The 21,199-nt window shown below is 43.4% G+C and overlaps 2 protein-coding genes across 3 annotated transcripts in view; one reads left to right on the top strand and one right to left on the bottom strand.

Annotated features, from left to right (window-relative positions):
- Nucleotides 1-1,823, top strand: part of IMMT (inner membrane mitochondrial protein) — a 37,429-nt gene extending 35,606 nt beyond the window's left edge. Inside the window, exon 14 of the mRNA XM_054992904.1 lies at nt 880-1,823. Within this exon, the coding sequence (XP_054848879.1) occupies nt 880-1,487 (608 nt within the window). The 3' untranslated portion in view covers nt 1,488-1,823. The remainder of the gene's footprint in view (nt 1-879) is intronic.
- A 2,154-nt stretch (nt 1,824-3,977) lies between these two features.
- The window catches only part of PTCD3 (pentatricopeptide repeat domain 3), a 39,017-nt gene continuing 21,795 nt past the window's right edge, over nt 3,978-21,199 (bottom strand). For both annotated transcript variants that reach the window (XM_054993184.1, XM_054993185.1), the window contains exons 15-24: nt 20,540-20,629; nt 17,756-17,784; nt 16,060-16,166; nt 15,388-15,466; nt 15,188-15,278; nt 12,550-12,635; nt 11,190-11,338; nt 9,519-9,560; nt 7,272-7,430; nt 3,978-4,710 (exon numbers count right to left, since the gene is read on the bottom strand). In XM_054993184.1, the coding sequence (XP_054849159.1) occupies nt 4,638-4,710; nt 7,272-7,430; nt 9,519-9,560; nt 11,190-11,338; nt 12,550-12,635; nt 15,188-15,278; nt 15,388-15,466; nt 16,060-16,166; nt 17,756-17,784; nt 20,540-20,629 (905 nt within the window). In that variant the 3' untranslated portion in view covers nt 3,978-4,637. The remainder of the gene's footprint in view (nt 4,711-7,271; nt 7,431-9,518; nt 9,561-11,189; nt 11,339-12,549; nt 12,636-15,187; nt 15,279-15,387; nt 15,467-16,059; nt 16,167-17,755; nt 17,785-20,539; nt 20,630-21,199) is intronic.

The raw sequence follows: 21,199 nt of genomic DNA, 5'->3' as shown, positions 1-21,199 counted from the left end.
CTGCTCTACCTTTTCCAAGACACTTTTTCACTTGTTCTCTTCCTTTAACAAGCAATCAAAGTTTCATGTAGTGCTGGAGAGACTTTTGTCTGCCTTTCATATTCACACGAAGTTGAGAATTATTTCAACACTCAGTTCTTAAAAGTTCTGTATTTTGTACCTGTATTTAAGTAGTTAGCTCAAACTTTCCCCCTTACCTTCTCTGAGACACTTTATCAAGCACGCTCACAGAGTATGACAGAGGAGAGATTTGAACCAGATTTGGCTGTTGCACTAGCCGTTGGAGATGAATGTGCTACCGCTGAGCACCGCCACATAGGTTTTTTTTTTTTTGCTGAAGCTAGTCATCCTGAGCCAGCAGTTAGGTTCTGTGTGTGCTAGTCCATTTTGTATCAGAGTGTCTCTGTGTATCTGATCAGAGAAAAGCAAACCAAGATAATAGAGCTTTTGCTGAAGGTTGACAAATGAATTGACTTTTATGTGGCAGTTCAGAGCAGGGGCAGTCTTTTTCTTAAATCTTTTAACTTAAGTTTAGAAAAGGTAGGAAAAGTATCTGCTCTTTATTTGTGCTACTATCTTCTGTTTCTATAATGGCTTATTCTTTATATCCTTCCACTTATTTATGCCTCTGCACCAGCCAGAAATGCTGGACCATTTACAATAAACATGGCAAAAATTCACATCTCATTCTATCCACCTACTGAAAAGATCACATACATACATACTGGCTCAGGCTTTGCCATGGTCATGAATTTAATGGGTGTTCTTATCTAAGTAGAATAAGTGATAATGATGCTGCCCAATCAGGTAACAGCTTTGAACTATTAAGTGCATTTATTTTGGGTCATTTTACCCCCCTTTAAACTTTATGGGTTGCAGGTCATGCAGTTTCTGAGGAAGAAGCCAGGAAGGCTCATCAGTTGTGGCTTTCAGTTGAAACACTAAAGCAAAGCCTGAAGACTGCTTCTGGAGACAGCCCCACTGAGCCGCTGGAAGGCGCAGTGGACGCCATCCGTGCAAGCTGTTCAGACAACACATTCACCCAGGCCTTAACAGCTGCCCTCCCTCCAGAATCGCTCAGTCGGGGAGTATACACAGAAGAGGCGCTGAGGGCACGCTTCAGCATGGTCCAAAAGCTTGCGAAGAGGGTGGCCATGATAGATGAAACCAAAAACAGCCTCTATCAGTACCTCCTGTCTTACCTGCAATCTCTCCTCCTGGTTCACCCTCAGCAGCTAAAGCCACCTGCTGAGCTCAGACCTGAAGACTTGGACACCTTTAAATTGCTCTCCTATGCATCCTATTGCATTGAGCATGGAGACCTGGAGCTAGCAGCTAAGTTTGTCAATCAGCTGAAAGGGGAGTCCAGGAGAGTAGCACAGGACTGGCTAAATGAAGCTCGAATGACCTTAGAGACAAAGCAAGTTGTGGATATCCTGACTGCCTATGCAAGTGCAGTGGGCTTGGGAACAACTCAGGTGGACTGATGGAGGTCATGTGTGAAGAACAAATGTCTTCAGTACCAGTCAAATGCAAAAATGGATAACCAGGCAGAGATAGATGCGATCTAACAGCTTCTAAAGCTGGAAGTGTAATAACGTCCAAAGATGATGTGTCTCTTTGCACTGTTGTAACTCTTATCACCTGTTGCAGTTGTAGCCTTCTTCAGCCATCCTATCATGTCTGGAATGCTTTTTGGCAACTTGGATAAGTGTAAATTTCCAGGTATTACTGACTGGGCTAACAATCCAACTGAAATAATGTTTGTAACCTGTATTACTGATTTGCCACTTGGTACAATTAAATAAAATGTGTAAAAATCAGGCGTATGCTTTTTTATTTCTGTTCACTTAAGCTATAAATGGGAAAAAAAGAAAACCTAAGAACAAATACTGTTTGCATGTTGGCAAGATGGTATGCTTTTACTGGGGATGATCTGAAGTAATTTCCATAGGCTTCAGCCTGAACTTTTTGTGCTCTATCCTGGGAGGGAATTATATTGCACTACATACTTCTGTCTCCCTATAAACCACAAATTATTTAAAACAGGCTTCTGAGGAAAGCTGAGGAACTAGAGACCATCTAGTTGAAGGGAATCTATTCTGCCATATGACTGTAATATTTTGGCTCCTTGCAGTGGTGATACAGTTAAACTTTGAAGTGTATATACAGAAAGAAACAATCACTGCTGGAGACGAAGAAGTGTCTATATGTTAATTCAAGGAGCAGGAATAAATGGACAGTTCTCACAATGGAGTGAGCGGCAGAGTTCCTACATGGATTGGTGCATTATTTCACAAATGGTATGGGATACTTAGTTGGCATATGATACCAAATAATACAGGAGGGTTTCTCAAAATGGGATGAGTAGGTAATAGCATTGCAAGCAAAGTTCTGTGTTAAGAATGCCAGATCAGACTAGCAGTCCATCTAGTCCAGCATCTTGATTCAGACAGTGACCAACTAGTTGCCTTGGAGAGGTAACAGTACAAATATCTTGAGGCCTTCCCCTGATGGTGCCTTCTAGCGCTGCTTTACTGTCTCTGAATATGGAGTTTCCATTTACGAAGCATGCCTATAGCCATTGATGGACCTGTCCTTCATGAATCTGTCTAGCCCCATGGCCATCGCTACTGTCACTGGCAGTGAATTCTACAATTACTTATTGAATAAAAAAAGTGTTTCCTTTTGTCTGCCCCGTACTGACCACACAGCAACTTCATTAGGTCTCCCTGCATTTCAGTATTATGGAAAGGGGAAAAGCTGCTTCTATTGACTTTTTCCATTACAATATTTTGTTTTATTCTCAGTCCCTTACCTCATAACCCCCTGCATGAAGCTGGCCTTTCACTGACCTACCCCCTATTACCCAACGATCTCTTTCAACACCCCCCCTCACACCAGCCATATTTAAAGTTAAGAATTTTTGTTCAATAGTGAATCACTTTACATTTAGCAACACTGAACTTCAATTGCCACATTGTTGTCCACTCTCCTGATTTGGATAAGTTCTTCTGAAGCTCTTCACATCCACTTTGGTTTTCAATAGTCTGAATCATTTCATTTGCAAATTTCGTTGCTAGCCTACTCAGCCCCTATTACAAATAATTTATGTACAGACTAACTAGCACTGGTCCCACTATGGTCCTTATGGGAACCCAGTCAATTTGTTCCTACTCGTCTTGTTTTTTAACCAATTTTTAATTCATAAAATGACCTCTTAATCCAATGACTGCTAAGCTTAGGCAGGAGTCTGGTGAGGTATTTTGTCAAAAGCCTTTTAAGGCTAAATATATAATGCTTGTTCACTTTCTCAAAGAACTCCAAAAGGTTGGTGAGGAAAGCCTTCTCTTTGCAGAAACAATGGTGATTCTGCTTCATCAGGCTGTCTTCCTCTATGTGTATAATGAGTCTTTTTGATTACAATTTCTGCTAATTTACCAGGAACAGATGTTAGGGTAACTGGCCTTTACTTCCCTGGATTCCCTCTCAAGTCGTTTTTAAAAATAGGTGTTCTATTTTTCACTTTACAGTCCTCTGGCACAGAGGTTGATTTTAGTGATGTTATATATACTGGTTAGCAGATCAAAGTTTTCATATTTGAGTGCCTGAAGAACCCTTGTGTACACCATCTGAACCAGGACTCACTAGTTTTCAGATTGCCTAATAGTCCTAGAACTTCATCTGTCATTTCAATTTGACCCAATTCTTCAGACATCATTCCGCCAAAAAGCTCCAGTGGGGGTGCTACATATTTTCCACAGTGAAAACAGACTGAAATATTTCTGCTTCTTTGCCATTGCCCCATCTTCCTTAAGTAATATTTTCATTCCTTAGTCATCCAATAGCCCATCAGGAACTCTTAGGAGACAGATGAGTAATAGGTGTATAGGACAGAGAAAGAAAGATGGGAAACTGAGTTGAATGAAGGCATACAAAGCCAATCCCCACCACTACTGATAAAAAGCAAACACTACTAACTGTCCAGGGAAATTTATTGGCAGGAAAGTCTGCAAAATGATTTCAAACTATTTAAGAACTGACAAAAATATCTTACAACAGAAAAAACAAACACGTGCCTTTACAATTTAGATTCGGAACAAGCATACTGAAGGAAGCTTAAGAACTTCAGATTCCAATACTCTAGGTATGGCGGCACAGGGCACCTAGAATAGATTCTCCACTGCTACAAGATGAATGGAAAGGCAGCACATTGCACCACACTGGCAGAGGAAACTCCTATCCCATGCATACAATACTTATGCCAGAGCTGAGGTAAGAAGTTCATCTTTATAGGTGTAAAATCCTCCTCCTCACAAATCACCTTTTTAGAGGACCGGGCTTTCAGTTGGGAAAAAAACTACAGCAGCTGGAAATGGTATTGCAGTTTCCATTTCTTTACCTTTTGTGGAGAAAACAGCAGCAATCCCATACAGCTATTTTCTTTTTCAGGTATGTACCTCCAGTTTCTAAAATGAACTGGAGGGGGAGAGGGCCACAGAGATCAGGCTGAAGCTTGCTATTCCGTGTGCATTATCAATTGTGTCATTGGACAGCAGAAAAGTAACACCATCCCAATCAGCTGTTAAGCCCAGCACCTTCTCCCAGGGTATCCCACTTGTCTGTCATATGGCAGATCAGGAAAGAATACGAGATTCCTTGTTGGCATCTATTTGCTGTTCAATGCCACCCATATCCTCCAAAGCACTCCTGCAAAGACAAATGAAAAAACACTATGGATACAAATATGAAAAAGGATACAACAGAGAAGTATAGTTGTCATGGAGCCAGCACAACCACAAGCCTGGTCCTGGTAGGACAGTGCCAGATTGAACATGGCAGAAGCTGTCCAAGGCAGAAAGGTGCATTGGCACTTTTTGTAAGAAATCTTCCTTGAGGGTGGATGGAAGGAATCCAGGATGGGCTTCTTCTCACTTGTGCCACAGGCAGGACTACGCTAACTAGGCAAGCCTAACTAGCCAGCAGGAGGAGTGTCGCATCCTTGTTTATGGAAATAGTTTGCTGAGTAATGTGCCATCTCTCCCCCTAAGCAGAGTAAGCAAGGAAAAAGACGTCCTGCGGGTGTATACACACATCTTTAACAAATAGGTGAAAGGTAGTGAACCAGAAAAAAAGGAACAATAAGAGCACCAACCATTTGCATTGAAGGAAGCAGTATGGTTCAACTGTGCTGAGAGCAATATGACTTCATGTTATCCCAGGTGGGTCTAGAGTCCCTCCACCATCCTTTATAAGTACCTATACTACTTTCTCTGACAGCGGAGGAAGGAATCTCTTCAGACTGCCTTCTCCAGGTGGTGCCCTCTCCTAGGAGTACCCATATAGCAAAACCTTCGGTCATATGCTTTTTCTGGAATGGCTTAACTGAGGTGCAGAGGATGCCTTATTGCATCCTCACGGCATCTAGGAAGGCATGTAAGACTTTTATTTCAGAGACTATTTTGTGGAGGTTATCTGTTTAGGCAGATCTGTGTTTTTAACCTGTGATTTTTTAAAAAAATCTTGGTGGAGTGTTGTGTGGTTTTGATGTCCTTTGCAACTTTGTGCTGTGCTATTTATTTAAAACCTTTATTAGCTGCCTTAGACCTAGCAGAACTCAAGGCAGCTTACAAGAACAAATGAAAATACATATTAAAAAACAATTGAAAAGAATAATTTAAAAATACCAATACATAAAACCTGACTAAACAAATGCCATCTTGAAGAAAACAGTCTTCGGTTGCTCCTGAAGGCAGAGAGTGAGGGGGCCTGGTGCACTTCCCTAGGGAGACTGCTCCATAATCATGGTACAGGAGGCAAGTACAGGAGGGGTGTTAAGCGGGTCGGAGCTGAGAAAGCACTGCTCTGTGTCAGCCATGAAAAAGCTGGCAGTTTGTTGATGCCATGTGGGTGCCCATGGCTGGGCCCTTGATCTGAAGGAATGAATCATCACCAAATCTGAAGTCGTCGTTGGTGAGGACAAACTGGTAGAGCTTGATAGCAAGATCAGCTGTAGTGTTGTCAGAGATGGAGTTCCTAATGGCTTGTATTCGAGGATGTTGGTATATAGAGATTCAACACCCACGGTTAATGATCCAGAGGTATCTGCATGCATTTCCTGCTGCCACAGCCTTGGAAGAAAACTGCACTTCATCGAGGCTAGAGTCAGCCAGGAAAATGGCACTGCTAAAGTTTTAGCAGCTAGAAAAATAATGTCCTGGTAGGAGAAAATTCTGTGACGATAGGGGTGGATTCTACCTGACCAGTGCTCTTCCTGTAAGCTGAGATGAAGGAGGAGAGGAACTTCTGGACTGCGTGAAGAGTTAATTGTTTCAACACAAAGTGAGAATGAGACCCGGCCTGAGACAGAGCAGGATTCCCTTGGGCAAGGCACAATGCTGCCTGCAGGGGTGTTTTCCCTGTTCCTGCAAAACCTTCAGTGGAGAGGAAGAGGATGAAGCAACACTGCGGCTGTATTTCCTACCTGGCTTATTGGCTTTTGTCAATTGTAATGCAAAAACCTTGATAAGGATCCTTTTAATCCATGCCCTGAAGGCAGGCCTTAGGGAAAAGTTGCCCATAAACGGGTGGGAAAGTTGCACTTTGCCCCCCCTCCCCCCAGCCAGTGAGGCTAGGAAGAGGTGGATTCTGGCACAGCTGAAGGAGGGGTACCTGTTCCTGCAGTCATGCTGCCCATTGTGATGAGAGATGGCTGTCATCCTCAGGATGTCCTTCCCTGATGCCTCCTGCCCTCTGTGTGGCCAAGTTCTTTCCCGAAAGGTGCCCAGGAATAGCTGTACCAGTGGGAGCCTGCTCCCAATGTGCTAGGCAGCTGAGCTGGTGCCACAGCCGTAAGACACGTTGCTAAAGTCCTTGGTTGGGAGGAAGAAGCCATCACGCTGGTCCTGAGCTGAATGGGCTGAATGGGCTTTTGATGCTTTGGAAGGCATAATACAAACAGTCTCCTGCTAAGAACTGCACAAACACTTTTGCTGGGAAGAAGGATGACTCACATTTTTCTTTGTTTTTTTAACAGAGAGTAGAAGGAAGAGGGAGAGGAAGTTCCACTAGAGAAAACAAAGAGGTTCAGAAAGAGAGGAGAGGAAACGAAAATACAGGAGGGGAACTGAGATAGTTGAAAAGATGCCTAATTAGTGCAAGCCCTGTCTGCAGCCTAGGGAGTGAAGACTGTGGCTCCAGGAGGATAGCATGTTGCAGCTACATCACTGTTCTGAACGGAAAAAGACCCAGTTTTCATGACAGAAGCTCACCTTTGTTCTTCAGAGAGCTGGAATTCCTTCAGCACTCTCCCAGCAAGTGTTGAAGTTGATTGTAAACTGAAATCAGCAGCCAGCTTTACTAGGTCAAGTGCCTGATCTGGCTGGTTGCTTTGTCTAATGCAGTCCAATGCCTCATTCATCACTGAATCACTGTGTGAGAGAGGAAAAGAACATGAATGCTCCAGTAACATGCATCCTAAAATTGCATTTAATACAGTCTTCTGCTATGGAAAGCTATGATACTGTGGGCCATAAGGATTTCACTATTATTTCAGACAATAGCTTCAGATAAACTTTTTGTTTGCAGGTTTATGAGACTCAAGTGCCATTTTTCAGCAAGGCCAGATATATACGGAAAATCAAAGGTGTAGAAACAGTGAGGCTCTATTGCACCAAATACTGATATTTGACAGCTCTGTCCTGGACAGAGGTCATACAATCTTATATCCTTGTCCTGAATATTTCAAAACACTACATGCACAATGTCCCCCTTCCATGTGGCTAAAAAACATCTCATCCACCTGTGTCTTGGTTTCAATCCAAATCTGGCCCTGTGGCACTTGGGTACTTAGTTCCTGGCAGCTTCCATTTAACTCTGACAGTATTTATTTATCTGCATTATTTATAATCCACCTTTCTCACTGAGACTTAAGGCAGATTATACAGTGTAAGTCAATATGATCAATAGCTGAGACATTCAATAAACCATACACTGCAGAAATCTGAAACAATTTGGCATGACATATTTAAACAACATGGAAACCATCCAACAGGAGCATACCTAAAGCAACAAACAATACACAGTCCCTATCTCTTTTCCAAAGCACCTTTCTGAACCATTTACTTACAGTATTTGCATAAAAAAGCCCTCTTGAATAATTCAGTTTTGCATGGTTTGTGGAAAGCCAGCCAGTGGAAGCTTTCCTGACTTCAGGTAGGCCATTCCATTTTGGGGGGCCACCACAGAGAATGTGCGAGTACAGGCAATTGTTGATTTTGCCCATTTACAGGGTGGCACCTGCAGAAGGCCCTATTCAGATGAGTGAAGCTGCCCTGGTGGAGCATAGGTGAAGACAGCTGGTCCTGTCTGAGGGCCCAAAGCCATGAAGGGCTTTGTATGTGATGGATAAAACTTTGAACTGAGACCAGTAACTGATTGGGCAGCCAATGAAGTGATTGCAGAATGGGAGTAACATGCATGCTCTGCCTAGCTCTTGATAGCTACAGCATTCTGCACCAACTGGGACCAAGTTGACTTTGAGGGGAGACCAATGTGGAGTGCATTACAGTAGTCTAGATGCGATGTGACCGTGGCATGGATCCAGGAGGTTAGATCAGCCGTATCAAGCTAGGGGCACTTCTGAGCTATACTGAATTGGAAGAAGGCCTTCTTTGAAGCGGCATTGACTTACTTCTCTGCTGGATCCAGTATAACCCCTAAGCTCTTAACCAAGTAGGCCAGGGTCAGCTGAACTCCATCAATAGTGGGGAGTACCATGTTCTTCAAAATCTCTGCTTTTCTAATCAGCATCACTTCTGTTTTGTCTGGGTTGAGTTTCAAATTTGTTTGCTTTCAGCTATTGCTTTGCTTTCAGCTATTTGACTACAGCTGTCAGGCAGCAAGATCTCTACTGCATCACCCAGGGGTTTCAATAAGGAGATATATAGTGGGTGCCAACGGAAAACTGATGACATCCTATTCCAGTTACAAATAATTTTTCTTAAAGGCTTTACATGGAAGTTGAATAACATGGGGGGATCCAACTACACCCTGTGGCACCCCACAATGAAAACAGTAGGTCTCCAACAGCAACCCTTTTGTGTCCATTCTATAAGGATGGATTTAAACCACAACACCAATACCTACTTCTGCCTCCAAACACCTCAACAGGATGGCATGGTCTACTGTATAAAAGCCTGAAGTATGCAAGTGGGGTTGAGGGATCCAGACAAATGTGATGTTGGCCCTGAGAGCAAGCAGGTGTAGGTAACAGTAATCTTACGCTCCTTCCATAATGGCTGAGAATTCTGAAGGTGACAGTAGGCAATGGGGGGAGGGGGGTAAGGATGAGGTCAGCTGACAGGCACAGCGAGCAGCCTGCCAGAATGCTGCATTCAGAGGTGAAAAAAACCAAGGGACACAAGGGGCTGATTACAGGTGAGAAGGAAGGGGGGGGGGAGGTATGGAAAGCGTGTCTGTTTCCTAAACAGAGAGAAGTGGACAAAAGGCCATCTTACCTGGGGACTCGGCTGTGCTTCTTAAAAAGCTGTAGCATGCTCCTAGGTGGAGAGAAAAGAGATTTTAATCTGACAGGTGACAACAGGTGATATTTTACAAAAGGACTGTTCTTAATTGTAAGAGATTATGAAGAATTTAAACACATGTATCCTCAAGCTATCATTTGCTGGAAGTGCCTATTTTCATATAACATACTCCTGAAGGAAGGATACCCCTGATCCAAAAGGGGAGGACAGGTAATTTCTTACAGTAAATCTGTGTTGTCTGAAGCAGCAGGAGGACATTTTAGGTCCTCATAGGAAAAGTGCCCTTTGCTAACAGACTCCTCCACTGAGTTTGTTGTGTGTGTGTCTCTCTATTTTCAAGACCAGACTAGAGGCAGGAATCCAGTATCTAGCACAGTCAGATAGAAAGAATGACAACACGGCCGAATGATCAAAATAGGTAGAAAACAAACATCTCTGGTCACCCTTCCTCCTTCCCTGTATGTCCCTATCTTTCAGAAAGAAAAGAATCCCTTCCTGACCAGAAGATGGCAGAAAGAATGCCATTTTACCTCTTCAGCAAACAGGAATTTGTGCTACACAGTACGGCACTCTTGATCCTTTGGGGTACTGAAATGAAACATCCACTAAAGCAGGCAACCAGGTGGAGAGAGAAGCAGTCTGCTATGGAGAATTCTACCAAAGGTCATCTTCTGAGAAGACGGAACAATTGTGTGGTGAATTATGTCCCCTACTTGCTCTGCTGTAGGCAGCCCCTGCAGACAGCTGAAGCAGTGACAAGAGGGCTGTGACATGAATGGGGCCAAGCTCTATGCTGATGCAGGAGAGCAACTTGAGGCTGGCAGGGTGGGGGAAGAGGCAGCAGGCAGAGTGGATTCTGCCCTTCCCCCTGCCTGAGCTCCAAAAGAGCCCCTTTAAGCTGCTGCTGGCCACCTTTTAAACTCCATGGCTCAGCAATGCTCACCTTCACCCTCACTACAGAGATTCCCAATAGGATTCTCTACGCTTGCAACCCCATTCTTCTTTGGTGGTCTCCTATCCAAGCACTGACAGTGACTGACTATGCTTTAGCTTCCATCCTCTGATGAGGTCAGGCTACTCCGGGCTATTAGGCTGAGATATTATATCCAATTTTAATGGAAGGTTTAAAATTACGACTTGGAGAATTTGGCACATCTGTTATCTTTGGCAAAGACCGACAACTACTCTATCAGCTCTGCTGAATCAGAGAAAGGTGTGGTCAACTGCTATTTCTCCCAAGGGGACTAAGCACTCTCTGGTGTTGAGGAAAATTTGTCAACAAACAAAAATGGAAGTCACTACTACAAAACTGGAAGCAAAGGGGCCACTACTTCTCCTGAACAAAGATCAAAGGACTGAGGCTGTTCTTCCTTCAGAAGGGATCCAAAATTTAGTGTTCAGCCCTACTTCATTCCAGAAGAGTAGTTCATCTTTTCCTACTTCCTTTTGGCCTTGCTGGCCAAGAATGGATGCAACGAAGGCCCCAGCTTTTTTTGTTTACTTTTTGCTATCACCAAAGTGCATTAAACACACGTTCAAGAGTTTCCTGTAACTAAGGTGAAACCAACCACCGAGATCAAGTGGTCCTTGATGGAATTTATTTCAATAACCAGAAACTGGTGGTAGAAACCAAGTGTTACTTACCAGGTTTCTGGTGTTCTTCCAGCCCTAGCAAACAGGAGAGCAGAGTTACCCAGAGAAACAGCTGTCCATTCAAGTGGGGCATAGCTTCTTTCCTGTACTTCATAAACAGATTTTATATCTGTAGCAATATCAGCAAAAGCCATCTGAGTCTGGGGAGAAAATTGTAGTCAACAGTAGATAAGACAATCTACAAATTCTATCTATATTGTAGAGATGGGTGAAAGATATTGTCAATGGATATAGAAAATGCGTGAGGACAAGAAGACTTAGGAGATAAGAGCCGGCATGGTGTACTGGTTGTTCAGAGTGCTGGACTCAGGTTTGAATCTCCACTCTACCATAATGGAAACTTGCTGAGTGACCTTAGGCCAGTCACAAACTCAGCCTAACCCACCTCACAGGGTTGTTGTGAAGATAAAATGGAGCATGTTGTAAGCCACAATGCAATCCCACTGAAGAAAAAAGAGTTTCCCCTGGGGCAGGGCTGCAACTTGCCATCTCAGGAGTGGAAGCGCTGCAAAATCAGCAACCTTGCCTATGCAGCGAGTAGGGGGCACAACTCATTTCAAGACACTTTCCTCCACTGATGGAGAATTGTACCCTCCTTCCTTAGGGTGGAGGGAATACTAACCCAAGGCTGGCCAGCTGGCTTGTCTGAGTGCTCTCCTGGAAAATATCAGCCAGTTTTTTTTTGTTCCCCTCCAGAAAAGTGCAGTAGCACGATGGAGGTAACAACTAGGGGAGTGAGGGATGACAGAGATGAATGGTTCATTGGGAGATGAGGGCAAATAAGTTAATGGAGAAACTAGAGAGTCTAAGCAATGTACAAAAGAGGCAGAAAAAGGAACCTACTTAATCAGCGGACTGCAGGTCACAGAAAAAGCAAGACATGGAGTGTGGGGAAGGCGAACAGAAGAAGATAAAATGATAGATGGGAAGATGATATTTCACAACAGGAAAGTAAGATGCAGCAAAGGTTTTGGCAACACTAATGTGTGGAGGAATCAATCCAAAACTGGCCACTTTAGGAGGTGCTTAGGAAAGGAGCCAGGAGGCAAGCCTGTGGGAAGGATTATCAACATAAATCACCAAGGAGTAAGATGAGCGAGTTGTTAGGGAGAAAGACAGTGAGATCCAGGCACTGAGGTTTTGTTTCCACTTTATTCTGTAAAGTAAATTAGGCTGAGAAATAGCAATGTGCCCAAGATGACCAGAAGAGCTTCATGGCTCAGCATGTATTAAGACTCCAGGTCTCTCTGATCCATCCCAGCACTGCATCTATTACGCCACCCTAGCTTCTGGAGAGAGACGAGCAACACAATGATTCTTCTGAGCCATTTTCCTGCACATCCTCCCTTACCTCCAGAGACTGTCTCTCTCTGGCCATAAGAGCCAGAACTTCCTCCACCACAGCAACTCTGTGACCATGTCCAAGCTGCTTGATATCTGTGCAAGAAAAGGGACAATCAGAAATCAAGGCCATTAAACTGAAAGACTTTACTACAGAGATAAATAAAACAAGAGACCAGTGGCAACTTAAGACTAACAAAAGTGATCCCAGCATAAGGTCTCTCAAATGCTGAGAACCATGGAATGGACCTACTCTCAAAAGACCCTTAGGTTTATCTGCCCCCATCTGAGCGCCTGGTCCTCAGCAAGCCTTCTTGGTACTCAGAGAAACAGCTCTAGTAGTTCCCTCTGCCACCACCTGGGGTAGGATTTAAAAGAATTTATCAGACCAACCAACCAAGGTCGGTCAGTTCATTACCCATAGAATGTGGGCCTGTGCAAGCAAAGAGCAGGCTCTCCCAACTCCCCCTTCTCAGACTGATAAGACAGACATGAACTTAAAGTAGCTGCAAAGTGAAGGCAGTTAATCCAGCAAGTCTTCCAAGCCAAACATACAAACTGTAGGGGCTGCTTTTATGCACACACACACACAAAAGCAGGTACTGAGACAAATCTACAAAAGTGAATGAAGCATTACAAAATACAGAAGACAAAAAGGAACACCAAGTTATAGCTCACTAAACACTTACAAAATCTGCAGGTATATCTTTATCCCAGAGATGGATCAGCTTCCTCCTGCCCCACCCACAATTTTTGCCTAGACTTGGCAAAGCATGAGAGTTGCAACGGGGAAAGTGTGCTCCCCCGTCCAAGGCCTTTTTCAATTAGAATAGGGACAGGATGTCAGTTGAGGATGCCCACTTCTCAAAATCCTTGCCATCCTCTGAAAACAATGGGAATGAATTTTAGACTAAATGTTATCTAGTCTTTAGCATGCCACTGGACTGCTGTTTTATTTTGCTGCTATAAACTTACACGGCTATCCATCTGGAATTATTGCATGATTCTTCTGAGAACGATGGTTGTTGTGGGTTTTCTGAGCTGTATTGCCGTGGTCTTGGCATTGTAGTTCCTGACATTTCGCCAGCAGCTGTGGCTGGCATCTTCAGAGGTGTAGCACCAAAAGACAGAGATCTCTCAGTGTCACAGTGACACTGAGAGATCTCTGTCTTTTGGTGCTACACCTCTGAAGATGCCAGCCACAGCTGCTGGCGAAACGTCAGGAACTACAATGCCAAGACCACGGCAATACAGCCCGGAAAACCCACAACAACCATCGTTCTCCGGCTGTGAAAGCCTTCGACAATACTTCTGAGAACTGTATCCATAGTCAGACAACTATTAACTGCTAAATTTTATTGCAGAGATAGCTTCACATTTTGTTATTAACACCACGGTGACTGGCAAGTACAGCAGCAATGGACCTCCTTGGGGCAGAGCATATAATGTGCACCAATGGAACTGTTTAAGTAATAATGTAATCACAATAAATACTCAAGGTATTTAAAACTAGCAACAACGCCTGTTGTGGGAAAAAATACGACGGGCTCTAGAAAAGTAATTCAGTGGGCCCCCTCTTGGCAGCAAGCAGGTGTTTCGCAACGGCTGGAGGCCAGTGCAGGAGGGCAATGAGGGGAGGCGTAGGGAGGAGTGCTCAGGCCATCGATTTGGTGGGCCCCCTCCAAGCAATGCGCCTGTGCCTCCCCTTAGCATCTTCCCACTCTGGTATCCAGGCCACTGCGAAGCACCCGCTTGCTGCCTTGAGGAGTGCTCCAGTCATCAGTTTGCCAGTCCACCTCGCAGCAGCAAGCAAACACTTTGCAGCAGCCCCCAGGCCAGAGCAGGAGAGCACTTCAGGGAGGAGTGCTAAGGCCATTGATTCAGCGTGCCTCCGCCTGGCAGCAAGCAGGCACTTTGCAGCAGCTTCAAGACCAGATTGCACCTGCGCCATGATAAAAAGCAAGTCGTCGCCAATACGGCTTGCCTTTTATATATAAAAGATTGCAAGTCTTTATAATGGTAATGAGTTTAAAGAGAAGCAAACCTGGCAACTATTTCCATATCAAGTTGGTGATATGCTAACTGTGGCCCTCCTAACAGACATCCAAGATTTATCAACTATACAAATAGGATATTGATATATTTTAAAACTGTCTCAGCCTTCTCTCCAAGGTCCTGCTCAAGGGGCTTCGTAATGCAATTTGAGTCTAGGGGTATCTTCTTCTGGATGGGGTCGCTCACAACTGATTCTTTCACAATAGCGTGTACTATATCACATCTCACAGAAAAGCAAATATCTCCTGGTCCAACATGACCCAGTTCAATAATATCAGCCATAAAGGCAAAGGGCAGAACCTAGTGGGCCGCATATGCTTCTAAGCAGCTTGCCCACCATCAGATGTCAGAGGGAAAGTTATCCATCCCGCTAGCACTGGAATTCTCATTCCTCCACCTTTCACATGAGAGTGAACGGAACTGAATCAACTGTGGCATCTAAGTCACAGCTGATGAAAGCACCTTTATTACCAAAATACACTATGAAAAAAAGTCACAATGAGCATGTATGTTTTCTGAGCCTACATTCTCAGATACCATGGGGTGGAAAACCACCACAATGAAAATAAAAGTACACAAAAAGTGCTATTGACCTTTCCAAATCTGGGGGATCATATCCAAACGGCCAGCTGCATCCAGTGCCTGAAGAAGATCCAGCATCCCTTCAGATGTTGGGTAAAACATCTAAGGAAACAAATAAGACCCAGGTCCAGCACAACTCTGAACTTGCAGGATTTTTTTTCAAAAATAAAGCATAAATAAGTAATTAAAATATTAAAAGGTATATACTTACTGAAGGAACAAGTTCTTTGTACCACTTCAGAATAACATCAAGATGTTCCATCATGCACAATAAATGTAAAAACCTTCCACTGTAAGTAAGGGGGGGGGGGAAATCACCTTATCAAAAACAAAATAGCATTTGAAACAGAAAAGTTCAGTTAGCAGTTCTATTACATTTTTATCCTGACTTAGGTAACTTTTTAACTATTTGCATAAGTAGTTTAAAAAGCCACACACAGGAAAAAATGACACAGGGATTCAAACTAGATCCTCTCCCATCGGCCTTAGGAGATGAGCTGGTTTCCACAGAGATTCCCTAAAATGTCCTAGCCATTTAAAAATGCTCTGATTGCAAAAACAAACACCCCAAGCCCCAAAGACTGGTAGCAGTCTAGCGGCACCTTAAAGACTAACATCTTTTTCAATATGTGATTTTCTAGGTTACAGCCCACTTTGTCAGATAGGTATGTGATAGAAAACCATACTGGGGAATTTTTATGGGCCAGTACTGGGTGAGGGGGGGAGGTCATATTGAAAAAAATGTTCATAAGGTGCTGCTAAATTTTTTCTTTATTCTTATATGACAGACCAACACAGCTACCCCTTTGCACGCAGCATCATAAGCCAACTGCAGGTGCCAGTGCTAGAAGTCATTCAAACAGAAATACCAAATAACAATTACTAATAAGAGAACTGCTGGCGCATATTTCCCATCATTTTCCAGTTTTCTCCTGTCTCCACCACTGTGTGTAGCCTATAGGCGAGCTGAACATCCTTCATATCCAAACACTGTAATGAAAGCATACATGTGCATGAATCAAGACATAAAAGCATCACAGAATTATTCAATGGACAAGTGAATTTCTGCAGAATAATTATAAATTGGCACAGACCACCTCTACCCTCAGAACTCCAATGTTCAGGAACAGAAGACCTTAGATTATTATTCAATTACAAGTGGACCCACAAAGAACTTGGGTGAAGAGAGTATCTCATTCCTCCACCTATCCTTCTTCCCCTCTCCCCCACTCCTTCTCTGTCACTCCCCACTCCCCCTCCCTACAAGACTTGTGGATGGGTTGGCTTGCTCACTTCCCCCCCCCCACACCACTCCCCCCCACTGGTGGAAAAGGGGGGTGGGGCGTGGAAACTCTTGATCCTTCTTGGCCATCTTCTGAGGAAGCAGTGAAAGGGGATTTGGCTTGCCTACCCGGCCATCCCCCTTTCTGATGTTCAGGCAGCCAAACTCAATGGCAATTTTGGCAGCGGGGGTGGGGGGGAGGACTGCGTGCTTTCATCAATGAGGCCACCACAATCATGTGTGGGAAGGAGAATGCTAGAAGACAGTTGTCCGTCCAAATGCAGACAACTATTCTTTGTTTTAAAGTTTTTTAAATCCCCCCTTGGGTTTCAGATTTTTCTACAAAACTGAGCGTCTCCCCAGGTTTGGAGAAAAATCTCCCTTCTGATCTGTAGATTTAAATAGCCATAGATTTGGCCATGTTGAGAATTATATTGATATAGGATACTTGTATGTTTCCTCTTCAGAGTCCTGCTTGAGGTGGCTTACAGTTAAAAGCAACACAATATAAAAACAAGCCATTCAAAAACAAGCCACTGGACATACGCAGCATAAAAATTGTCATGTAATAGAAGCAGAGCATTTAAAAGCTGATAAAATGTCTAATTAAAAGTCTGGCTAAAAATATGTGCTTTACCTGACACCTAAAAGAAAGTTAATCAGGCACCAAGTGAACCTCAAGGGGGAAGAGTATTGCAAAGGCAAGATGCCACCACAGAAAATGCCCTGTGCCTGGTTGCCACCTGCCTCAGGAGACACAGAGGGTAGGCCTTGAAGGCAGACCTCAACTGGTGGGCTGGATAATAAATCAGACTGATTCATTTGGAGTGATTATTGAATGTTATTGCTTAAAGTGGTGTGGAAATTTCTGTAAGTGCATAGAAGTGCCTAAATAAAGATCTGGGTGTAACATCTTTGTTGAGGAGTCGGACTGCTTTGCCCCCCTCCCCTCCCAGATACCTTTATAAAGCTTAGGCATGGTCAGTGGTGCAAGCCAATGGGCTCCTGGCCTGGTGGCTCACAGCATATGACTTCAATCAGGCCAGCCAATTAATTCAGGACTGTCTTAATGTAGACTACTTTTTTGTTTGTTTGATGGACACTGGTTTATTTATATATTTTACTGGTAATGCAGCCTGGGCCCTTTTTGGAAAAAAAGGGGAAATGTATACTTAGATAAAATAAATAAGAAATGTATAAAATTGTAAAAAGACCAGTATTGTGTAGTGGTTAAAATGGCTTAAAGGTAGCTAGAAATACAGATTCAGTTTCATGGTTAAAAATCAAAATCACTTACAATTCTCATAGCATTTGAAAAAAAGTTGGCTGAAAGAGAAGAGATAACAATTACTGTTAAACGTGGACTTTTTCTGACAACATATACATTTGTCAGGCATTATCTGAATCTATATCTCAGACTTGGGAGACAGACACCCCCTGCCAACCTGCAATGGGATATGGAAGGACGCAAATATTTGAAAATCTGTCTCAAACAGCAAAAATCTCTCAAGACAGAAGCGTTTATTTCTAAGGCCATATTAACAAACCTATTTTAATTTTGTATAACTTTCAAATGTTCAGGGCTTGCCAAAGAACCCTAGCAACTGTAATTTGGCAAACCGCTCAGAATTCTCTGCTAAAGATCCTTAACCCTCCTCCCAAATTAAAATGGCCAAGATTCCCTGGGAAGAGAGAAAAACGGTTAAGCCAACTTGTCTGCAACACTGAGGCCAGTGCCCACGAGTACCTGCCCATTCCTTAAGTGTTATATATAAAATCCAAAAGGTCTTGAATGGGACAGAAAAATACAAGAAGCTTTGGGTCACTCCCTACCAGCTGATGGACTAGGAAAGCACTGTGCTCGTCTTGGGAAGGAGCCCCACAACCATGCACCTTCAGGTATGCCCAGAGACCTGGACTGCCAGGTGTCCTGGATTAGAGACCTCCCACTGGCAGTCTTCCCCCCACACTGGCGGTCAGTAGGCTGGCAAGGGGAGGGCATGTAGGGGAAATCGCCAGTCGCGGCAACATTATGACATTGCCAGAGAGGCTGCCCCCCACAATAGTAAGTCTTTCTCTGTCCCAGAGACAAAGACATCCTTATGTCTCGGGGCTTGTCATCGTAATCCTACGGCCACACAAGGAAGCCAACCTGTGTAAGGGAAGAGAGTATGTTTCGCTTCAGTTCCCAAATACAAGATCCAGCTCTGGCTTTCCTTCACATCCTTGGAGAAAAGGTATTTCAGAACTACCCAGAAGGCATCACCTTTGCATCTACAGGGAGTACTCATTTGGAAGCAGCTTCTCCCAAAGTTTTGTGGAAACTTTCAGCATTTGTGATTAGCCATAAACCCGACAGGACCCTTTTTTTGCTGTGGTGCCTATTACCCATTCTCAAAATCCTGTACATGCCCACAGGTTCAACAAGGGTAGCTGTCTCCTGAAACCCATCCACTGTGTTTTTGGACCCTCCCTCTGGCTGGGAAGAATCTGAGTCCTGGCCCATTACAGTCTCATGTATTTCTTACCGTCTAGGGTAAAGTGACACTGGTGTTTTAGCATAAAAGCATTATATTTACAATTATAGAAATCTTACTAACAAGTTAATAATCCACTTTTTTTTTTTAAGTAAATTTCATTTCCCCATAGTATTAGATCTGTTGATGATCCAAAGAATCATTTTTGATGTTCATGCTTGACTAGTAGTTGTCTGTTTTGACCAGTCAAATGAACAACCCTAATCCATTGCTACAAGGAGGTGGGGCATTTCCCTCTTGTTGAGAATAATCTACAGCTCGGGAGGACACTTCACTTCCCCTCCAAGCCTGGAGGGAGCAGGAAATATTGCAGCTCTAGCAGAGCACATTCCTTTGGAGCTGAGCATGGTCCCTGCAATGGCTAACAGTTCTATCCTGGACAGCGAGCATGGAGAGAGACACTTCCCAGGGGAACAGACACTTAAGCTCTTCAGATCTTTGCTGGACAATACTCGACTCCTTGCTTGCCAGCTGGTCCTGCATCTAGCCCCAGTGAGCATTCTGTGGTCCTGAAACTCCTGACCATTAATGGATTCCCTCAGACTCCCCACAATGCTTCAACCAAATTAAGATTCTGACTAAACCACCGACCTCCTGCCTTGCTGGTCCACACTGTGGATGCCAATCAAACACAATTCTGAAACTTTTAACATTAAAATCCTTCAGCTATGCTGGGGTTGACACTACTCAGATACAAACATGCACAACTTGTTAGATAAGGGCAATGCAAGCTCCCAAATGATATTCGCATTATGTTGACAGGCATTTTTGCACATTGCTTGCATAACAGCCATTGTTCAAAAGAAACAACAAACCATAGGAATGGGCCCATCATGTCTTTGGGTTCACATGCTCCCTCCTTGCTTCCCAAGTTTAGCCAGCTAATGAAAGATTTCTGGATTAGCATAGTTTGTCGTAACATCTGAACTACAAGCCACCAGGATTCCAAAGCAAGTTCCAGTTTGGAAAAACAATCTTTCAGGGGGGAATCAAGCACACTTTGTTGCTTAAGCATAATGAGAACATAGTTTGCTGCAAACCTCAAAGTTTTTTATTAACTGGCTGTTGAGGGAGAGGGAGATAATAACAAACCACTGTTTATCATTACTTCTGAAGTCAGCCTTGTTGTTGTGACGTTTCACATAAACCCAGGCTTCAGAGAGCTATCTTTTTTTAACAGCCCTCCAAACACAAACCCTAAAGAACATCAGCAAATCCAGTAATTTTAACCCACTTTACTTGGAAGTTAATTTACCAAAGAGAGCTGCTGTAGCACAGTGTTTAAGTGTTTGGATTGTGAATCAGCACTCTGCTGGTTTGAATCCCACTACTGCCAAGAGCATAGCAGACAGTGTTAGGTAACTGTATTGTGGGGTAACTAATCACTGACTTTGTTCACTGTTCTGAGTGGGGCTCTAATCTGTCTAGAAGTGCAGCATATAAGTGCAGTTATTATTATTATTATTATATGCTATAATTGGTATCTCTGCCTGAATACATTGGTCACTGTGTTATTCACTGCAAGACACATAGGAAATATTTACCATCAGCAGGATCCTGGGGGTAAAAGCTCTTTCCTTCAATTTCATCCACCACTTCATAGATAATCTCTGTTGGGCCTCGAGCAGAGATGGCTGTGGAATAATACATACAGCAATTAAATCAACATTGGTTGATGGCAGGGACTGCTGCAGATCGTAATAGGACATATTTACATATGCTAGTGTTTTCTGTATAACTGTGATTCTTAAAGATAACTGTTTAAGGATAACTACAGAGTTTAAAATAATTTTTTAAAAGATAACATCGAGTGACTGTTGGCTGGATTTCAAGTTTCACCAAGACCTAGATAAAATAAACTTCTGACATCTCTTCAGTCAGAATACTGGTACCAGTACTGAATTATCATTGACGAGACCAGTGCGTATCATTGACAAGTGGTTAGTGCGTTGCTTTAAAATAGTCAGACTTTTCATTTCCACGTGCCTTGTTTAAGTAACGTCCCCCAAGGATGGACGTAACTCCCTAACACTATAGCTCTATACAAGGCGTTACAGTACTGGTTGTTTTATGTTTAATCTCCTTCCCAAGCAGGGAATTTGCCTTTTTTCACCACCACTGCACACTGAGTCGACGTTTTCACTGCTATCCATTACAAGCCATAGATCTTTCCCCCCTCTCAGTCTCAGCCACTTCAGAGCCAT

This window comes from Eublepharis macularius, chromosome 12 (genome assembly GCF_028583425.1).
Source record: "Eublepharis macularius isolate TG4126 chromosome 12, MPM_Emac_v1.0, whole genome shotgun sequence".
NCBI classification, from domain to species: domain Eukaryota; kingdom Metazoa; phylum Chordata; class Lepidosauria; order Squamata; family Eublepharidae; genus Eublepharis; species Eublepharis macularius.
Note: the sequence above shows the minus strand (reverse complement) of the source record. Positions and strands in the feature narration are given on the sequence as shown.